At 45.9% G+C, this 22,966-nt stretch overlaps 1 protein-coding gene across 2 annotated transcripts in view; it reads left to right on the top strand.

The window, feature by feature from the left end:
• sh3gl3a (SH3-domain GRB2-like 3a) overlaps positions 1–22,966 on the top strand; it is a 58,336-nt gene that overhangs the window by 23,249 nt on the left and 12,121 nt on the right. For both annotated transcript variants that reach the window (XM_064989130.1, XM_064989120.1), the window contains exons 2-6: positions 14,867–14,935; positions 17,327–17,399; positions 18,267–18,410; positions 19,619–19,752; positions 20,053–20,211. In XM_064989130.1, the coding sequence (XP_064845202.1) occupies positions 14,867–14,935; positions 17,327–17,399; positions 18,267–18,410; positions 19,619–19,752; positions 20,053–20,211 (579 nt within the window). The remainder of the gene's footprint in view (positions 1–14,866; positions 14,936–17,326; positions 17,400–18,266; positions 18,411–19,618; positions 19,753–20,052; positions 20,212–22,966) is intronic.

Below are 22,966 nucleotides of genomic sequence, written 5' to 3'. Positions count from 1 at the left end.
GTGTCACAGTTCAGCCCTGTACTGCATAAAACTACAGCCACAGTGTCACAGTACTGCATAAAGACACAGCCACAGTGTCACAGTTCAGCCCTGTACTGCATAAAGACTACAGCCACAGTGTCACAGTTCAGCCCTGTACTGCATAAATACTACAGCCACAGTGTCACAGTTCAGCCCTGTACTGCATAACTACTACAGCCACAGTGTCACAGTTCAGCCCTGTACTGCATAAAGACTACAGCCACAGTGTCACAGTTCAGCCCTGTACTGCATAAAGACTACAGCCACAGTGTCACAGTTCAGCCCTGTACTGCATAAAGACTACAGCCACAGTGTCACAGTTCAGCCCTGTACTGCATAAAGACTACAGCCACAGTGTCACAGTTTAGCCCTGTACGGCATAAAGACTACAGCCACAGTGTCACAGTTCAGCCCTGTACTGCATAAAGACTACAGCCACAGTGTCACAGTTTAGCCCTGTACGGCATAAAGACTACAGCCACAGTGTCACAGTTTAGCCCTGTACTGCATAAATACTACAGCCACAGTGTCACAGTTTAGCCCTGTACTGCATAAAGACTACAGCCACAGTGTCACAGTTTAGCCCTGTACTGCATAAATACTACAGCCACAGTGTCACAGTTTAGCCCTGTACTGCATAAAGACTACAGCCACAGTGTCACAGTTCAGCCCTGAATACTGACTCACAGCCACCAACTTCTGCACCCAAGAAAAGGACACAAGCTGGTGTGAATCAGTGGTTGCCTTCCAAATGTCATCCTATTCCCTATTTAGTGCTCTACATTTGATCAGGGCCCAATAGGGTCTGGTTAAATGCTGTGCGTCCTATATAGGGAATAGGTTGCCATTCGGGATGCACAGTCTCTGGTGTCCAGAGCCTGACAAATTCAACTGGATATTGTCAGGTGTTATTGATGGCAGATAGTTTTGTGAACTCTGGCCATGAAGAGCTACGATTGTGCAGGCTTTTGTTCCATCCATGCATTAACACACCTGATTCAACAAATCAAGACATTGATTTGGAGGCCAGTTCTGCCATATGTCTCTGGTTAGTGTCAAATCACTGAATCAGGAGGAGCCTGTCTGTCTGTCCATCTGTCTTATCTGTTATTAGCCAGTGCTGTGGCGTCGTGCCTGTGCCTTGTAGGACACATTAGCACCATTATATTTAGCCACCTGATGACAGAGTGGCATGCTGCTTTTTGTCCTCGATAATTTGTGTGACATCACTCGTCATTCGCAGTGTTAGTGTGAAACCAGTCTACTTTTAGGAAAAAGAAACACCAAGTTCAAGGTTTATTTCCCTGCATTTGTTTCAGATAATGTTAGTGCTCTGAAGTGAAACTCAAAAAATGGTATGTGAGGATACACTTCTGAGTGCATACACTTGTGAGTGCACTTCTCTGGTAAAAGCATTTCACTGCTGGTTGATGTTTCACACTTTTAGCTACCGTACAGTTCTACACTGTTGCAGTTAGCTAGTGGAGGTTCTTCTGTAGCACTTGTTGTAGTGAGACCTGGGTTCAAATAATATTTGAAATCATTCCAAATACTTTAGCTGCTCTTTATTGAGCTTGCCTGGGGCGATGGAACCAATTGAAAAGTCCCAAAAGTGCAAACCTCTCCCAACTTGGCTTTCACTAAAAGTATTGCTATTTCAAATAGCATTTGAACCCAGGTCTGCAGTAGACTACTCCTTCCAGAAGTAGGATGTCTGAGAAGCAAGGCTACATGCCAGGCAGTACCTCTTAGCACCTTTTTTTCTATATAGAATCTTAAAGGGTTCTTCGGCTGTTCCATAGGAGAACCCATTGAAGAACCCTTTTTGTTCCAGGTAGAACCCTTTTGGGTTCCATGTAGAACCCATTCTACAGAGGGAACCAAAAAGGGAGAAAGACATAAAGAGAAGAGTAGGGGTTCTCCTATGGGGACAGCCGAAGAACCCTTTTTTATAAGAGTGTGACGATGTAGTCATTTCCTTCCCATTGTGTGGTAAGGAGTAAAGGCTATCACATTTTCCTCAGTCATGTAGATGTACAGAGAAAGGCATCTTGTGGTCTGTGTCATCCAGCAGCTAGAGCCTCTGATCCCGGTACACATACTGTATGTCAGAGTCGGCATGGGTTAGAATATTAAGACAAAATACATTCTACACTTCTAGGATCCCCAGCATCACTCCACATGTTATGACATGCTGGTTTTGGAATTGAAACAGGGTCCCCCATCAGTGTGGCGTACATAGTATTTGTTTATATTTTACTGTGTAAGGTACAGAGCAGTGGAGGCTGCTGAGAGGAGGACTGCTCAAAATAATGTCTGGGATGGAGTGAATGGAATGGTATCCAAAAAGTGTGTTAGATACCATTCCATTAACTCAATTCCAACCATTACTTTGAGCCGTCCTCCTCTCAGAAACCTCCACTGGTACTGAGTGCTTTTTGTGTATGGTGTTATCTTCAGGACAGACATTTGTAGGCTGCTTAACCTACCCTGTCCCATGGCTTAACTTACCCTGTCCCATGGCTTAACTTACCCTGTCCCATGGCTTAACTTACCCTGTCCCATGGCTTAACCTACCCTGTCCCATGGCTTAACCTACCCTGTCCCATGGCTTAACTTACCCTGTCCCATGGCTTAACTTACCCTGTCCAATGGCTTAATTTACCCTGTCCCATGGTCCCATGGCTTAACTTACCCTGTCCCATGGCTTAACTTACCCTGTCCCATGGCTTAACTTACCCTGTCCCATGGCTTAACTTACCCTGTCCCATGGCTTAACTTACCCTGTCCCATGGCTTAACTTACCCTGTCCCATGGCTTAACTTACCCTGTCCCATGGCTTAACTTACCCTGTCCCATGGCTTAATTTACCCTGTCCCATGGCTTAACCTACCCTGTCCCATGGCTTAACTTACCCTGTCCCATGGCTTAACCTACCCTGTCCCATGGCTTAACTTACCCTGTCCCATGGCTTAACCTACCCTGTCCCATGGCTTAACCTACCCTGTCCCATGGCTTAACTTACCCTGTCACATGGCTTAACCTACCCTGTCCCATGGCTTAATTTACCCTGTCCCATGGCTTAACACTACCCTGTCCCATGGCTTAACTTACCCTGTCCCATGGCTTAACTTACCCTGTCCCATGGCTTAACTTACTTAATTTACCCTGTCCCATGGCTTAACCTACCCTGTCCCATGGCTTAACTTACCCTGTGTACCCTGTCCCATGGCTTAACTTACCCTGTCCCATGGCTTAACTTACCCTGTCCCATGGCTTAACTTACCCTGTCCCATGGCTTAACTTACCCTGTCCCATGGCTTAACTTACCCTGTCCCATGGCTTAACCTACCCTGTCCCATGGCTTAACTTACCCTGTCCCATGGCTTAACTTACCCTGTCCCATGGCTTAACCTACCCTGTCCCATGGCTTAACTTACCCTGTCCCATGGTCCCATGGCTTAACCTACCCTGTCCCATGGCTTAACCTACCCTGTCCCATAACCTACCCTGTCCCATGGCTTAATTTACCCTGTCCCATGGCTTAACTTACCCTGTCCCATGGCTTAAACCTGTCCCTGCTTACCCTGTCCCATGGCTTAATTTACCCTGTCCCATGGCTTAACTTACCCTGTCCCATGGCTTAACCTACCCTGTCCCATGGCTTAACCTACCCTGTCCCATGGCTTAACTTACCCTGTCACATGGCTTAACACTACCCTGTCCCATGGCTTAACACTACCCTGTCCCATGGCTTATCTTACCCTGTCCCATGGCTTAACTTACCCCATACCCGGGGTCATTTTTGTGAAGTGATCAGTTTTTTTGGACAAGCTATGTTTTCAAAACTAATGTTTCCATGAATTCTGATTATATCCAGAAATACAGTCTGTGTATATATCAGTGGTGGGCCGTCAGGGCCAGCAAGGCCTTCTCTGCTGGCCTAAACATCATCAGAATATATATATTTTTTTAAAATATATTTTCCCACAAATATGTATTAAATTCAAATCAAAACAAATAAAATCAAATCAAATTTTATTTGTCACATACACATGGTTAGCAGATGTTAATGCGAGTGTAGCGAAATGCTTGTGCTTCTAGTTCCGACAATGCAGTAATAACCAACAAGTAATCTAACTAACAATTCCAAAACTACTGTCTTATACACACAAGTGTAAGGGGATAAAGAATATGTACATAAAGATATATGAATGAGTGATGGTACAGAGCAGCATAGGCAAGATACAGTAGATGGTATCGAGTACAGTATATACATATGAGATGAGTATGTAAACAAAGTGGCATAGTTAAAGTGGCTAGTGATACATGTATTACATAAAGATGCAGTAGATGATATAGAGTACAGTATATACGTATGCATATGAGATGAATAATGTAGGGTAAGTAACATTATATAAGGTAGCATTGTTTAAAGTGGCTAGTGATATATTTACATCATTTCCCATCAATTCCCATTATTAAAGTGGCTGGAGTTGAGTTAGTGTGTTGGCAGCAGCCACTCAATGTTAGTGGTGGCTGTTTAACAGTCTGATGGCCTTGAGATAGAAGCTGTTTTTCAGTCTCTCTGTCCCAGCTTTGATGCACCTGTACTGACCTCGCCTTCTGGATGGTAGCGGGGTGAACAGGCAGTGGCTCGGGTGGTTGTTGTCCTTGATGATCTTTATGGCCTTCCTGTAACATCGGGTGGTGTAGGTGTCCTGGAGGGCAGGTAGTTTGCCCCCGGTGATGCGTTGTGCAGACCTCACTACCCTCTGGAGAGCCTTACGGTTGTGGGCGGAGCAGTTGCCGTACCAGGCGGTGATACAGCCCGCCAGGATGCTCTCGATTGTGCATCTGTAGAAGTTTGTGAGTGCTTTTGGTGACAAGCCAAATTTCTTCAGCCTCCTGAGGTTGAAGAGGCGCTGCTGCACCTTCTTCACGATGCTGTCTGTGTGGGTGGACCAAATCAGTTTGTCTGTGATTTGTATGCCGAGGAACTTAAAACTTACTACCCTCTCCACTACTGTTCCATCGATGTGGATAGGGGGGTGTTCCCTCTGCTGTTTCCTGAAGTCCACAATCATCTCCTTAGTTTTGTTGACGTTGAGTGTGAGGTTATTTTCCTGACACCACACTCCGAGGGCCCTCACCTCCTCCCTGTAGGCCGTCTCGTCGTTGTTGGTAATCAAACCTACCACTGTTGTGTCATCCGCAAACTTGATGATTGAGTTGGAGGCGTGCGTGGCCACACAGTCGTGGGTGAACAGGGAGTACAGGAGAGGGCTCAGAACGCACCCTTGTGGGGCCCCAGTGTTGAGGATCAGCGGGGTGGAGATGTTGTTGCCTACCCTCACCACCTGGGGGCGGCCCGTCAGGAAGTCCAGTACCCAGTTGCACAGGGCGGGGTCAAGATCCAGGGTCTCGAGCTTGATGACGAGCTTGGAGGGTACTATAGTGTTAAATGCCGAGCTGTAGTTGATGAACAGCATTCTCACATAGGTATTCCTCTTGTCCAGATGGGTTAGGGCAGTGTGCAGTGTGGTTGAGATTGCATCGTCTGTGGACCTATTTGGGCGGTAAGCAAATTGGAGTGGGTCTAGGGTGTCAGGTAGGGTGGAGGTGATATGGTCCTTGACTCGTCTCTCAAAGCACTTCATGATGACGGAAGTGAGTTCTACGGGGCGGTAGTCGTTTAGCTCAGTTACCTTAGCTTTCTTGGGAACAGGAACAATGGTGGCCCTCTTGAAGCATGTGGGAACAGCAGACTGAGATAGGGATTGATTGAATATGTCCGTAAACACACCAGCCAGCTGGTCTGCGTATGCTCTGAGGGCGCGGCTGGGGATGCCGTCTGGGCCTGCAGCCTTGCGAGGGTTAACACGTTTGAATGTTTTACTCACCTCGGCTGCAGTGAAGGAGAGTCCGCATGTTTTCGTTGCAGGCCGTGTCAGTGGCACTGTATTGTCCTCAAAGCGGGCAAAAAAGTTATTTAGTCTGCCTGGGAGCAAGACATCCTGGTCCGTGACTGGGCTGGATTTCTTTTTGTAATCCGTGATTGACTGTAGACCCTGCCACATACCTCTTGTGTCTGAGCCGTTGAATTGAGATTCTACTTTGTCTCTATACTGACGCTTAGCGTGTTTGATTGCCTTGCGGAGGGAATAGCTGCACTGTTTGTATTCGGTCATGTTACCAGTCACCTTGCACTGGTTAAAAGCAATGGTTCGCGCTTTCAGTTTCACGCAAATGCTGCCATCAATCCACGGTTTCTGGTTTGGGAATGTTTTAATCGTTGCTATGGGAACTACATCTTCAATGCACGTTCTAATGAACTCGCACACCGAATCAGCGTATTCGTCAATGTTGTTGTCTGACGCAATACGAAACATATCCCAGTCCACGTGATGGAAGTAGTCTTGGAGTGTGGAATCAGATTGGTCGGATCAGCGTTGGACAGACCTCAGCGTGGGAGCTTCTTGTTTTAGTTTCTGTCTGTAGGCAGGGATCAACAAAATGGAGTCGTGGTCAGCTTTTCCGAAAGGAGGGCGGTGCAGGGCCTTATATGCGTCGCGGAAGTTAGAATAGCAATGATCCAAGGTTTTGCCAGCCCTGGTTGCGCAATCGATATGCTGATACAATTTAGGGAGTCTTGTTTTCAGATTAGCCTTGTTAAAATCCCCAGCTACAATGAATGCAGCCTCAGGATGTATGGATTCCAGTTTGCAAAGAGTCAAATAAAGTTTGTTCAGAGCCATCGATGTGTCTGCTTGGGGGGGAATATATACGGCTGTGATTATAATCGAAGAGAATTCTCTTGGTAGATAATGCGGTCGACATTTGATTGTGAGGAATTCTAAATCAGGTGAACAGAAGGATTTGAGTTCCTGTATGTTTCTGTGATCACACCACGTCTCGTTAGCCATAAGGCATACGCCCCCGCCCCTCTTCTTACCAGAAAGATGTTTGTTTCTGTCTGCGCGATGCGTGGAGAAACCAGCTGGCTGCACCGACTCCGATAGCATCTCTCCAGTGAGCCATGTTTCCGTGAAGCAAAGAACGTTACAGTCTCTGATGTCCCTCTGGAATGCTACCCTTGCTCGGATTTCATCAACCTTGTTGTCAAGAGACTGGACATTGGCGAGAAGAATACTAGGGAGTGGTGCACGATGTGCCCGTCTCCGGAGTCTGACCAGAAGACCGCCTCGTTTCCCTCTTTTACGAAGTCGTTTTTTTGGGTCGCCGGCTGGGATCCATTCCGTTGTCCTGGGTGAAAGGCAGAACACAGGATCCGCTTCGCAAAAGTCATATTCTTGGTCGTACTGATGGTGAGTTGATGCTGCTCTTATATTCAGTAGTTCTTCTCGACTGTATGTAATGAAACCTAAGATGACCTGGGGTACTAAATGTAAGAACTAACGCGTAAAAAAAACTAACAACTGCATAGTTTCCTAGGAACGCGAAGCGAGTCGGCCATCTCTGTCGGCGCCGGAAGTTCAGAAAAATCTGAATGAGGACATGGGGCAACTTTACACATTGGCATGTGTGACAGTGACCATCCCTGTGTCCAAATTATTCCCCAGAGTAAGAGTTATACTCTTCATTTCATAGCTTTCCTCTTGGTTGCACTGCTTCCAGCCCCAGGTTGAGATTTGGAGGGCTGGTCTTTATGTTAGATCTTTTATCCAATCATATTCAGCCATCATGTGTTGCCAGGGGTCTAAAATCTGCCCTCAGGCCTTCAGAATCAACAGTGCGGGCGCTTGTAGCTTAAAGTGAATGGAAATTAAACTTTAGTGTCAACCAATCAGCTTTAGAGTTGGCTATTGTACGTCTGCTGGCTGGCTCCAGTGTTACACAGGAGCCAGCTAGCAGGCGTAGTGCGTGCTCATCTTTTGATTGGATTACCAATATTGAGAGGCAGGTCCTATGGGCAGGTATATGCAGAACCTTAGAACTAGGAAACTGAATTTGATTAACAAATGAATTTGCGTACTACTAAGCTGTTTTTTCAACCCATAAGCGGAGGGAGGAGAAGATATCGATTTGGTCGAGGATATAATTATAACGCCATTCTCAAGACGAACTTTTCAAGAAAAGTTAGACATTGTAAGGAGAGGTCGCCCGACGCCGACGCTACAAAGCCTGTCACAGGTGGGAAAGGGGTTTGTTCGCCACTTTCAAAGTTCCAACTACGAGCGCTATCAATGGCGCACAGGCTCCGAGAAGCACTGCAAACTGTACTGCTGGGAATGCCTATTATTTGCAAGTGATAGATTTTGGTGTTTGGAGCCACACTGGCTTTGCAAACTTGAGTTGTCTAAACAAGGCAGCAACGAGACACCAAAGTACGGCTGGGCACTTACAAACAATGGTGCTTTTGAAATATTTTTGGTACACCCGAGTGGATCTACAGCTCAACAAACAAGCGCGCAGGACAACGGAGTTGCACAATGAAAAGGTGAAGAAAAATAGGGAAATATTGAAAAGACTCATTGATTGTGTCATGTTTTTGGGTAAACAGGAACTTTCATTTAGGGGACACGATGAAAGTGCTGACTCCACAAACAAAGGGAACGACGTGGAGCTCCTTTATTTTCTTTCTGTAAGCAACACACATTTACAATACCACCTGTCCACTAACAAAGTGTTCATTGGGATGTCAGGCAAAATACAAAATGACCTAATTTATGCTATTGCTGAAGTGATGGGAGAAGAGATCAAAATGGAGATTAAAAAAGCTCCCTTTGTTGCTGTTATGGTGCGTTATGTGACGGACACAGGAGTCAAAGAGCGATTTATCCGATTTGAAGACGTGACAAGCGGCAAGCGAGCTGATGACATTGCCGCTCTTATTTTCCGTTTCTTGGAGGAAAATGAATGTAGTCTGGATAAAGTTGTGGCAGAGTGTTTTGATGGCGCGGCAGTCATGGCATCTGGACTCAATGGGGTGCAGGCTAAAGTTAAGGAGAGGGCACCGATGGCCTTATTCATTCACTGTTATGCACATCGACTAAATTTAGTACTGACTCAAGGATTCTCAAAGCTTAAAGAATGCAAGGTGTTCTTTGCCAACCTCAATGGCCTTGCAGCATTTTTCTCACGATCCCCTAAGCGCACACAACTGCTGGATGACATCTGCAAGCGTCGTCTTCCTAAGGTTGCACCAACGAGGTGACAATATACATCTAGATTGGTCAATGCAGTCTTTGAAAAGAGAGTTGCCCTAAAGGAGCTGTTTAACCACTTACTGGAACATCATGATGACCATGACGGGGATACTGTGCTTATGGCTGATGGATTTAATGCACGTTTGGATGATTTTGAGTTTTGTTTTTTGCTTGAAACATTCAATGGGATTTTTAATTATTCGGATGTGCTTTTTGCAGAAACAAACTTTGGATGTACAATTCTGCCTGACAAGGGTGAACGAGTTTTGTGACACAATTGAGCGAGAGGGACTCGGACAGACTCGGCTTTCAGCATTAGCCTCCATGTCGATAGAAAAGGACTTATTGGTGGAACTAAAACGCACAGATAGACTATACAACAGAGTCATTGAAGTCTTCTTGAGGAAAGAAAGGAGGAAGGATTTTGTGTTCAAATAATCAGTCTTTGGTGAGTAGGCATACAATGCATTTTATTTTGTATTAAATGTGTATGTACAGTGCCTTGCGAAAGTATTCGGCCCCTTTTGCCACATTTCAGGCTTCAAACATAAAGATATAAAACTGTATTTTTTTGTGAAGAATCAACAACAAGTGGGACACAATCATGAAGTGGAACGACATTTATTGGACATTTCAAACTTTTTTAACAAATCAAAAACTGAAAAATTGGGCGTGCAAAATTATTCAGCCCCTTTACTTTCAGTGCAGCAAACTCTCTCCAGAAGTTCAGTGAGGATCTCTGAATGATCCAATGTTGACCTAAATGACTAATGATGATAAATACAATCCACCTGTGTGTAATCAAGTCTCCGTATAAATGCACCTGCACTGTGATAGTCTCAGAGGTCCGCAACGCCTGGTTATAAGTGTCATGGTATCATAATGATGGTAATAAGAGGTGGATTAATTTGGGTGGGACTGTGTAGGACCTCACTGAAGGCCCATGGCCCAGGCCCACGGCACGCTCCTGGTATATATTTTAGTTAGGAAGAATGCTATATTTCCCTTGACGGAGTGATTTTTTTTACTTGGCCTCCCGGGTGGCGCAGTGTTTAAGGGCGCTGTACTGCAACGGCAGCTGTGCCACCAGAGACTCTGGGTTCGCGCCCAGGCTCTGTCGTAACCGGCCGCAACCGGGAGGTCCGTGGGGCAACGCACAATTGGCCTAGCGTCGTCCGGGTTAGGGAGGGTTTGGCCGGTAGGGAAATCCTTGTCTCATCGCGCACCAGTGACTCCTGTGGCGGGCCGGGCACAGTGCGCGCTAACCAAGGTTGCCAGGTGCACTGTGTTTCCTTCGACACATTGGTGCGGCTGGCTTCCGGGTTGGATGGCGCTGTGTTATTAAGAAGCAGTTGGGTTGGGTTTGGTATCGGAGGACGCATGACTTTCAACCTTCGTCTCTCCCGGAGCCCGTATGGGAGTTGTAGCGATGAGACAAGATAGTAGCTACTAAACAATTGGATACCATGAAAAAGGGGTAAACAATAAATAAATCCATTTTTACTTACCCCACTCTCCCCTAAATGTCTGTGTCTTTTCCATAAAACCTCCATTACACAGTTCTTCTCCATAAAACCCATGTTGGAACCCATCAAAGTTCCAATATCTGCTGTTCTAGGTGCTGTGTTCCACCTCCAGAGGTCAGGGGTCAGGTATATAGTGTCCTGGGTGGAAGTTGTCCTCAGGCTACAGTACTTACCCTCCTCACATCTATATCAGTGTCCGGTCTTCACAAAAAGGAGAGATGTAGAGAGAGTGTGGGAAGGTTTTTCCAGCTCTGTTGCCTCTCAACCTAAAATCATTTGGCATGGTAGTACATTCACATGCTCCAACACATATCACCTCTATTGGATATTGGCAAATGTAGAATTATTGGTCAGTGTCAAACGTAGAATTATTGGTTAGTGTCAAACGTAGAATTATTGGTTAGTGGCAAACGTAGAATTATTGGTTAGTGGCAAACGTAGAATTATTGGTTAGTGGCAAACGTAGAATTATTGGTTAGTGGCAAACGTAGAATTATTGGTTAGTGGCAAACGTAGAATTATTGGTTAGTGGCAAACGTAGAATTATTGGTCAGTGGCAAACGTAGAATTATTGGTCAGTGGCAAACGTAGAATTATTGGTCAGTGGCAAACGTAGAATTATTGGTCAGTGGCAAACGTAGAATTATTGGTCAGTGGCAAACGTAGAATTATTGGTCAGTGGCAAACGTAGAATTATTGGTCAGTGGCAAACGTCGAATTATTGGTCAGTGGCAAACGTCGAATTATTGGTCAGTGGCAAACGTCGAATTATTGGTCAGTGGCAAACGTCGAATTATTGGTCAGTGGCAAACGTCGAATTATTGGTCAGTGGCAAACGTTGAATTATTGGTTAGTGGCAAACGTCGAATTATTGGTTAGTGGCAAACGTCGAATTATTGGTTAGTGGCAAACGTCGAATTATTGGTTAGTGGCAAACGTCGAATTATTGGTTAGTGGCAAACGTAGAATTATTGGTTAGTGGCAAACGTAGAATTATTGGTTAGTGGCAAACCTCCCTGCATGGCTAAGTTACAATTACACCTAAGTGTTAGGATTCACCCCTTAGTGCTTTAGCAGAACAGAGTCAGGGGGATATTTCTGTAGGGATGCATATGGGTGTGTCTTGTCCTTTAGCAGCGCCTGGGTTTTTAGCTCTCTGACTGGTCTTCAAGGAGCTCAATGTTCTGGACGTCTCTTTGACTGGTCTTCAGGGAGCTCAAAGTTCTGGACGTTTCTCTGACTGGTCTTCAAGGAGCTCAATGTTCTGGACTTCTCTCTGACTGGTCTTCAAGGAGCACAAAGTTCTGGACTTCTCTTTGACCGGTCTTCAAGGAGCACAAAGTTCTGGACTTCTCTCTGACTGGTCTTCAAGGAGCACAAAGTTCTGGACTTCTCTTTGACTGGTCTTCAAGGAGCACAAAGTTCTGGACTTCTCTCTGACTGGTCTTCAAGGAGCACAAAGTTCTGGACTTCTCTTTGACCGGTTTTCAGGGAGCTCAAAGTTCTGGACTTCTCTCTGACCTTCGTGGCTCAGCTGTTAGCCTACTTTTTAAGGAATTAGCCTACTGTACTGTACTGCATTTTAATCTTCTTATCACTGCCAAAGGAATGGTCTCTCTGCTTCAGAACGTAACTTCTTAGATTGACACCCAAGCTAACACATTTTGATTCCCACAACGTTACAGGGAAGTTGTTTTTCAAATAACCAAAGGAGAACCTTTAGGCAATGTTATGGGAACGTTTACTGTTAGCTGGGACAGTCTTTTAAAACAAATGAGCCTGCCTGGTAGTGTCCCTGTCTGTTTGTGCTTTATTCCTCTCAGTGTGTTGCCATTCCCTGATTGATGATGTTTAATATGGGACCTATTTAGTAGGTTGTCATGCCAAAGGTGTGCTGTATGACTTGACGATGATTAAAGAGTTGGCTAAATTATGTACAGTAGGTGTAAGTCGCTCTGGATAAGAGCGTCTGCTAAATGACTTAAATGTAAATGTAATGTAAATGAGACCACGCAAAACCAAATGGTGAAACAGTTTCCTCTGGGGGTTGTAATCAGCTATCTTATTACAGTATTATTGTGTTGTTTGTGCTTCCATAGCATGTATCTGCTACCAAGCAACACATCTTTCTTTATAGAGTCATATATGGCACCACTTGAGCATGTTTTATGCAAATGGTTTCAGTAAAACACAGCCCATTAAGAATGACCATCTCCCGATTCAATTTGTGAGCCATCAGACAAGGTACACGTAGATCACAGGAGGTTGGTGGCACCTTAATTTGGGAGGACGGGCTCGTGGTAATGGCTGGAGCAGAATAAGTGGAATGGTATCAACTACTATGTGTTTGATGCCATTCCATTTGTTCAGTTCCAGACACTATTATGAGCCTCCTCCCCTCAGCAGCCTCTTGTGATGTAGATTCAGACTGATACACTCTGACCTGCTGCAGGGGGAGGAGTAAGAAAGAGAAGTTGCGATTGCCTCTGTAGATGTCATCTCTCTGAAGGGCCCACTATCACACTGTTGACATGAATGAGGGAGGTAATGAAGGGAGAGGAGGGAGGGAAAGATACAAGGTAAAAGAGAGAAAGAGGGAGTGAAGAGGAGAGGTAGTGGATACAATGAATGAAGAGGCAGAGAGAGAGATAGATATTGAAGAGGGCAAAGGAGAGAGAGGGAGAAAGACATAAAGAGAAGAGGAGAGGTAGAGGATAAATTAAATGGAGAAAGAGCCAGAGAAAGATGAAACCGAATAGCCTGGTGATTATTACCTCTCTCTCTCCCAGACCTCTGAGCGTCACCAGAGTGCCACTGTGCTGTGCAATTCCATGAGGAGTTTACCAGTGTCATCACACACACACACACACACACACACACACACACACACACACACACACACACACACACACACACACACACACACACACACACACACACTGCCATTACTCCCCCAGTATCCCTGATCTGATTTCTTTCTCACACACTAATCAATCTAATGAGTGTTACTGCATGATAAATGTGTCTGTCTGTCAGTGAGAGCACATCAACAACAAGAAAAGTGATGACACTAATACTATCTCTCTGTCTTTCCTCTCGCTTCCCCTCCCTACCCCTACCTCCATCCCCTCTCTCTCCCTCCATCCCCCCCTCTCTCTCTCACTCCATTTCCTCTCTCTTTCTCCCCACCCCTCTCTCTCCCCACCTCTTTCTCTCCATCCCCTTTCCCTCTCTCTCTCTCTCTCCACCTATCTTTCTCTCTCTCCATTCCATCTTCCTCTTATCTCTCTTTCTCTCCCACTCTCTCTCCCTCCATCCTCCCCCTCTCTTTCTCTCTCTCCCTCCATCCTCTCTCTCTCTCCCCCTCTCTCTCTCTTTCCCCACCACTCTCTCTCTCCCCCCCTCTCTCTCTCTCTCTCTCTCTCTCTCTCTCTCTCCCTCTCCCTCTCTCTTTCCCCACCCCTCTCTCTCCCCCCCCTCTCTCTCTCTTCTTCCCCACCACCCTCTCTCTCTGTCTTCCCCACCACTCTCTCCCCCTCTCTCTCTCTCTCTTCCCCACCCCCACTCTCTCTCTCTCTCTCTCTCTCTCTCCTCTCTCTCTCCCCCTCTCTCTCTCTCCCCCCCTCTCTCTCTCTCTCTTTCCCCTCCCCCTCTCTCTCTCTCCCCCTCTCTCTCTCTCTCTTTCCCCACCCCCCTCTCTCTCTCTCTCTCTCTCTCTCTCTCCCCTCTCTCTCTGTCTTTCCCCCCCTCTCTCCCCCCCTCTCTCTCTCTTTCCCCACCACTCTCCCCCCTCTCTCTCTGTCTTCCCCCCTCTCTCTCTCTCTCTTCCCCACCTCTCTCTCTCTCTCCCCCCTCTCTCTCTCTCCCCCCCCTCTCCCCCCTCTCTCTCTCTTCCCCACCACTCTCTCTCTCTCTCTCCCCTCTCTCTCTCTCTCTCTTTCCCCACCAATCTCTCTCTCTCTGTCTTTCCCCACCACTCTCTCTCCCCCTCTCTCTCTTTCTCCACCACTCTCTCCCCCCCCTCTCTCTCTCTTTCCCCACCACTCTCTCCCCCCCCTCTCTCTCTCTTTCCCCACCACTCTCTCCCCCCCCCTCTCTCTCTCTCTGTCTTTCCCCACCACTCTCTCTCCCTCCCCTTCATCTCTATAGTTGCTGAGTGAGAAGATAAGTGGTGCTGAAGGGACAAAGCTGGATGAAGACTTCATGGAGATGGAGAGGGTAAGGATGACAGAGACGGCGCTATTAGCAACGCAAAACATCCTTGTAGTATACACAATGGCTGGCTCTGGGTTGTAGTGTCCCCTAGGTATTTCGGATCAGATTCCCCTCCACCTATCCTGAACTTAACCATTAGTAGGGATAATGCTAAACTGAACTAAGATCTAAGAGAAACGTCACTCTAATCCCAATGGTTGCGTCCCAAATAGCAACCTATTCCCTATGTAGTGCACTACTGTTGACCTGAGCCCTATGGGCCTTTTTTCAAAAGTAATGCACTTTATAGGAAATAGGGTGCCATTTATGACAGAGACAATAACTACCAGACCTCAGGATGGATGCACTACTGCTCTTTTACTGTCCACCATGGTGTTCTTCTGTGGTCCCGGGTATTCACAGGGTGCAGGCTTTTGTTCAAGCCCAGCACTGGGCACAGACTTCAGTTCAACGTCTAGTGTTGATTTACATTTGGTTGAGTTGTCAGCTGACGTGAAATCAATGTAAAAAAAAAAGTATATATACAGTGGATGTCGGAAGTTTACATACACTTAGGTTGGAGTCATTAAAACTCATTTTTCAACCACTCCATAAATGTCTTGTTAACAAACTATAGTTTTGGCAAGTCAGTTAAGACATCTACTTTGTGCATGAAAGTCATTTTTCCAACAATTGTTTACAGACAGATTATTTCACTGTGTCACAATTCCAGTGGGTCAGAAGTTTACAAACACTAAGTTGACTGTGCCTTTAAATAGCTTTGAAAATTCCAGAAAATAATGTCAAACACCTTCCAACTCAGTGTATCTTTGCTTGACATCATGGGAAAATCAAAAGAAATCAGCCAAGACATCAGAAAAAACATTGTAGACCTCCACAAGTCTGGTTCATCCTTGGGAGCAATTTCCAAATGCCTGAAGGTACCACGTTCATCTGTACAAACAATAGTACGCAAGTATAAACACCATGGGACCAGGCAGCCGTCATACCGCTCAGGAAGGAGATGCGTTCTGTCTCCTATAGATGAACATACTTTTTTTGCGAAAAGTGCAAATCAATCCCAGAGCAACAGTAAAGGACCCTGTGAAGATGCTGGAGGAAACAGGTACAAAAGTATCTATATCCACAGTAAAACGAGTCCTATATCGACATAACCTGAAAGGCCCTCAGGAAGGAAGAAGCCACTGCTCCAAAACTGCCATAAAAAAGCCAGACTACGGTTTGCAACTGCACTTGAGGCCAAAGATCGTACTTTTTGGAAAAATGTCCTCTGGTCTGATAAAACAACAATAGAACTGTTTGGCCAAAATGACCATCATTATGTTTGGTGGAAAAAGGGGGAGGCTTGTAAGCCGAAGAACACCATCCCAACCGTGAAGCATGGTGGTGGCAGCATCATGTTGTTTGGGTGCTTTGCTGCAGGAGGGACTGGTGCACTTCACAAACTAGATGGCATCACAAGAAAGGGAAGTTATGTGGATATATTGAAGCAACATCTCAAGACATCAGTCAGGAAGTTAAAGTTTTGTCACAAAGGGATCTTCCAAATGGACAATGACCCGAAGCATACTTCCAAAGTTGTGGCAAAATGGCTTAAGGACAACAAAGTCATGGTATTGGAGTAGCCATCACAAAGCTCTGAGCTTAATCCTATAGAAAATCTGTGGGCAGAACTGAAAAAGCGTGTGCGAGCAAGGAGGCCTACAAACCTGACACAGTTACTAATTGAGTGTATGTAAACTTCGGACCCACTGGGAATGTGATGAAAGAAATAAAAGCTGAAACAAATCATTCTCTCTACTATTATTCTGACATTTCACATTCTTAAAATAAAGTGGTGATCCTAACTGACATAAAACAGGGAATTTCTACTAGGATTAAATGTCAGGAATGGTGAAAAACTGAGTTTAAATGTACTTAGCTAAGGTGTATGTAAATTTCCGACTTCAACTGTACATTCACCATGTCATTAGATTTGGGATAAAAGTTGGGTGAAAAAAAGGCGAAATGCCCTTACGTTGATGATTTGGGGTAAAATGACGTGGAAACTGGATTCAACCAGTAATTGCCCAGTGGAAACACACCTGAATCAATCTATCATTGAGTGTTTAAGTGGTTGAGTCAGGTTCCTGCAGGGGGTGCAGGCTTTTGTTCCATCTCAATACAAAAAAACCTGATTCAACTTCTCAACTCACCATCAAGTGTTTGAGTTGTTGGATCGGCTGTGTTGGTACTGGGCTGAAACACAGACCTACAATAGGCTGGAAGGGTCTCCAGTAGAGGTCGACCTCTAATCTCCAGGACCAAGGTGGAAGAACAGTTGTCTTCTTGTAACCAATACGTGCTGAAATAAAGACCCTCTCTATTGAGCTAACATGATCGTCTTGTTTCTAGAAAATCGATGTCACCAACAAATCAGTGTTGGACCTCTTGACCAAAACAACAGAATACCTACAACCTAACCCAGGTGAGACAACACTTTACAGAATATTGACTAATGTTCAGAGTTTGTGAAGATGATATCTTTGAAGTTGGTGAAATAATGCAGAAGTTAAAGGACTTTATTATGTAGGTGAATGGTTAGGATGGATGGAAGGGGTGGATGGATGGATGGATAAATAGATGAATGGATGGATGGAAGTGATGGATGGATGGATGGAAGGATGGATGGATGGAATGGATGGATGGATGGATGGAAGTGATGGATGGATGGATGGATGGATGAAGGGGTGGATGGATGGATGGATGTATGGAAGGGTTGGATGTATGGAAGGGGTGGATGGATGGAAGGGGTGGATGGATGGATGGAAGGGATGGATGGATGGAAGGGGTGGATGGATGGATGGATGGAAGGGGTGGTTGGATGGATGGAAGGGGTGGTTGGATGGATGGAATGGGGTGGATGGATGGATGGGGTGGACGGATGGAGGGGGTGGATGGATGGATGGATGGAAGGGTGGATGGAAGGGTTGGATGGATGGATGGAAGGGGTGGATGGATGGAATAGGTGGTTGGATGGATGGAAGGGTTGGATGGATGGAAGAGGTGTATGGATGGATGGATGGAAGGGTTGGATGGAAGGGTTGGATGGATGGAAGAGGTGGATGGATGGATGGATGGAAGGGGTGAATGGATGGATGGATGGAAGGGGTGGATGGATGGATGGATGGAAGGGGTGGATGGGATGGAAGGGGGGATGGATGAATGGATGGAAGATGGATGGGTAGATGGATGGATGAAAGCAAGTCAGCAGTGTGATGCAGGGTGGTATGTTGCTGGTGACAAATAAAACAAACACAAATAAAAAGTGATCACTCCATGTGTTTTGCTGTAGCTTCCAGAGCCAAGTTGGGGATGTTAAACACCGTGTCGAAGATGAGAGGACAGGTGAAGACCACAGGATACCCACAGACCGAGGGCCTACTGGGGGATTGTATGATGCGCTATGGACATGATCTGGGAGACCAGTCCTCCTTCGGTATGAATCACACACACGTTCAGCACACATACGTGCACACACACACACAGACACACACGCTGTGCTATGTGAGGGCTGTGAGGAGCACGAGAGGAAGCCTTTGAAAAGCTTTTCATCCTAACCTGACTGTGCACACGCCCACCAACCCACCCACGCTCGCTCGCTCGCTCGCGCACACACACACACACACACACACACACACACACACACACACACACACACACACACACACACACACACACACACACACACACACACACACACACACACACACACACACACACACACACGCACGCACACCCTGTGTGCAGCCAGCTCGTCTGTACTGTGTTTCCGCCTGTGAAAACCTGTGGCTTTGTTGAGCTGCTTCCCGTCTCAACTCTGACACCTGGTGGCTACAAAACATACTTACTCTGAACATGGGTTTTGATAATATCATTAGTATAGGCCCAGTTTCCCAGACACAAATTAAGGGTAGTTCTAGACTAAAGCCCATGTTCCCATCTTAGTGAAAGATTAAGGCCAGGACTCAATGGAAGGTGTGCTATAGAGCAGTACACTTGACAGCAGACAATGCGCCTTTTAAAATAAATTCAGAGATCACATTCATAATAAATGCTGCGAATGTTGGTTCATTAATAACCTTCAACAGTGTGCTGCTCTGTGAATGAATCCCAGCCTAGACTTCATCTGTGTCTTGAAAACCAGACCTTAATATTCAATATATATTTCAAACAGGTGTTACATTATCCAGTTATCAACTATCTAGAAACCAAATCATTATTTCTCAGGGATCTCGATTTTAACTTTGCAATTCCATTGAATAATGCACACTGATATGGAATTGTATATAGAATTTCTAGATAGTTAATTAATTGATCCTGCATCACCTTCTTGCTGTAAGCTGTTAGCGACACATGAATTCAGTGAAAGTGGCCCATGCGGGAATCAAACCCTCAACCCTGCTGTTTGCTAGCACCTTACTCTCAAACCCACTCACCATCACAACCACCATGTTTCTGTTTCACGTGTTTCGCTCGTATCTGACAGCAGGGTCGTATTATGTTAAACCGTAGAAAAAGGTTTTGCAACAGAAAATGAAAACAAGTGTTTCTTATTGGACAAGTTCGGGTAGGTCCCTCCCAGTTTTGGCCTGTTTTCTTCTGTTTGGTACCTTGTGAATACGACCCAGGTGTTGTTTTCTGCAGGCGGTGCGTTGGTGGACATCGGTGAGGCCATGAGGCAGATGGCCGACGTGAAAGACTCTCTGGACATCAGTGTCAAACAAAACTTTATTGACCCACTCCAGAACTTACAGGACAAAGACCTCAAGGAGATCACGGTCAGTGGTATATTTCATCTCAGTTTCTATTAGCTTTCAGAACTCCATGTGTGCATCACAAATGGCACCCTATTCCCTTTATAGTGCACTACTTTTGGCCAGGGCCCATATGGGATGTGCATAAAAGTTGTATACTTGTAATTTTGTAAAGTTGTATTTTGCTATGTTTAATTTGTATGTTATTTTATAAGTTTCATGAAGGTTTTGAGGAGGGCCATTGTCAATTCCTCCTGGGAAGAGCCTCTGTACTGCCCCATATTGCCCCTTGTCAATCATCTCTCCTGATTGTCTTGTGTGCAGCATCACCTGAAGAAGCTGGAGGGGAGGCGGTTGGACTTTGACTATAAGAAGAAGCGTCAGGGGAAGGTGCCTGACGAGGAGATCCGTCAGGCGGTTGAGAAGTTTGAGGAGAGCAAAGAGCTGGCCGAGAGGAGCATGTTCAACTTCCTGGAGAATGATGTGAGTGAATAGTAGAGGCATATGCTACCTGTTGTAACGGTTCTCGCTCCCTCGTTCTCTCTCTCTGAAAAAGAGTGCCACCATGTGGTGGTCTGCAATAGAGGTGCCAGTTTCCATTATAGGTCAACTGTCCAAGCGCCCCGGTTAGAGGATGGAGATGACCAGTAGGAGGCAGGGATACAATTCACACATTTCCACACACACACACACACACACACAGCAAAGAGGAAGAGGAATAGAATCGTTGAAAGTGGTTTTGTGGTCAGTGACACACAAACACACAATTGGGAAGTCCAGGCTTGTAGGAAGGGTCCAGGGTGAGTGGGATTCAGGGTGGCAGGTAGTCTAGTGGTTTGAGCGTTGGGCCAGTAACCAAAAGGTTGCAGGATCGAATCCCTGAGCTGACATGGTAAAAATATGTTGTTCTGCCCCTGAACAAGGCAGTTAACCCATTGTTCCCTGGTAGGCCGTTCTTAACTGACTTGCCTAGTTAAATAAAGGTAAATATATATATATATATATAAACATTAAGGTGGTGCAGAGTTCTTGTCCTTGTAGGAAGGGGTGAGTTGTGTTGAGGTGGTGCAGAGTTCTTGTCCTTGTAGGAAGGGGTGAGTTGTGTTGAGGTGGTGCAGAGTTCTTGTCCTTGTAGGAAGGGGTGAGTTGTGTTGAGGTGGTGCAGAGTTCTTGTGCTTGTAGGAAGGGGTGAGTTGTGTTGAGGTGGTGCAGAGTTCTTGTCCTTGTAGGAAGGGCCCAGTGGTGAGTTGTGTTGAGGTGGTGCAGAGTTCTTGTCCTTGTAGGAAGGGGTGAGTTGTGTTGAGGTGGTGCAGAGTTCTTGTCCTTGTAGGAAGGGCCCAGTGGTGAGTTGTGTTGAGGTGGTGCAGAGTTCTTCTGACCTGTTGTATCTCTGCACCCCCTGTGTCCAACTAAAGCCAGGCTTGAATAGGTCTGTTACCTCACCAGATAGGACCTGTGATTGGCTGACCAGGTCAGCTGACTGTGTTCCCTAGCAACCTGGTCCCTAACATGCCTGAGGCTGAGGTGGGGGATGGTTGCCTCTGCTGCAGCTGAAAAGTCACAGAGTTTATCTCTATGTCCTAACCAGAGAGAGTGTTCAGTGAGGGTTTCATGATTAAAGTTATAGGGTTTTGTAAACACGTTCTCTCTGTCTGTGACACTCGCTGGAGCTCTGAGGCCTAAACACCCTGCTAGCAGAATCAATCAAGCAGTGTGGTGCCAAGACAGCTTCTCCCTCAATGTCAGCAAAACAAAGGAGCTGGTCGTGGACTACAGGAAACAGAGAGCCGAGCACGCCCCCATTCACATCGACGGTGCTGTAGTGGAGCAGGTTGAGAGCTTCAAGTTCCTCTGTGTCCTCATCACTAAGGATCTATCATGGTCCAAACACACCCCCTCAGGAGGCTGAAAATATTAGGCATGGGCCCTCAGATCCTCAAAACGTTTTACAGCTGCACCATTGAGAGCATCTTGACTGGCTGCATCACCACTTGGTATGGCAACAGCTTGGCATCCAACTGCAAGGTACCACAGAGGATAGTGCGGATGGCCCAGTACATCACTGGCGCCGTGCTCCCTGCCATCCAGGACCTCTATACCAGGCGGTGTCAGAGGAAGGCCCAACATTTTTTCAAAGACTCCAACCATCCAAGTCATATGCTGTTCTCTCTGCTACTGCATGTCAAGTGGTACTGATGCACCAAGTCTGGAACCAACAGGACCCTGAACAGCTTCTACCCTCAAGCCGTAAGACTGATAAATAGTTAGTTAAATAGTTCACCAAATACCGTTGACCCTTTTTGCACAAACTTCTTTGACGCATCACATACGCTGCTGCTACTGTTTATTATCTGTCCCTTTATAGTTATATGTACCTATCTACCTCAATACCTCATACCCCTGCACATCAACTCAGTACTGGTACCTCTTGTATATGCACATCAACTCAGTACTGGTACCTCTTGTATATAGCCAAGTTATTACCTCATACCCCTGCACATCAACTCAGTACTGGTACCTCTTGTATATAGCCAAGTTATTACCTCATACCCCTGCACATCAACTCAGTACTGGTACCTCTTGTATATAGCCAAGTTATTACCTCATACCCCTGCACATCAACTCAGTACTGGTACCTCTTGTATAAGCCAAGTTATTACCTCATACCCCTGCACATCAACTCAGTACTGGTACCTCTTGTATATAGCCAAGTTATTACCTCATACCCCTGCACATCAACTCAGTACTGGTACCTCTTGTATATAGCCAAGTTATTACCTCATACCCCTGCACATCAACTCAGTACTGGTACCTCATACCCCTGCACATCAACTCAGTACTGGTACCTCTTGTATATAGCCAAGTTATTACCTCATACCCCTGCACATCAACTCAGTACTGGTACCTCTTGTATATAGCCAAGTTATTACCTCATACCCCTGCACATCAACTCAGTACTGGTACCTCTTGTATATAGCCAAGTTATTACCTCATACCCCTGCACATCAACTCAGTACTGGTACCTCTTGTATATAGCCAAGTTATTACCTCATACCCCTGCACATCAACTCAGTACTGGTACCTCTTGTATATAGCCAAGTTATTACCTCATACCCCTGCACATCAACTCTACTGGTACCTCTTGTATATAGCCTGGTTATTACCTCATTGCACATCAACTCAGTACTACCCTTGTATATAGCCAAGTTATTACCTCATACCCCTGCACATCAACTCA

Source organism: Oncorhynchus masou, chromosome 2 (genome assembly GCF_036934945.1).
Source record: "Oncorhynchus masou masou isolate Uvic2021 chromosome 2, UVic_Omas_1.1, whole genome shotgun sequence".
NCBI classification, from domain to species: Eukaryota; Metazoa; Chordata; class Actinopteri; order Salmoniformes; family Salmonidae; genus Oncorhynchus; species Oncorhynchus masou.
This window is presented reverse-complemented; position numbering and strand designations above follow the sequence as displayed.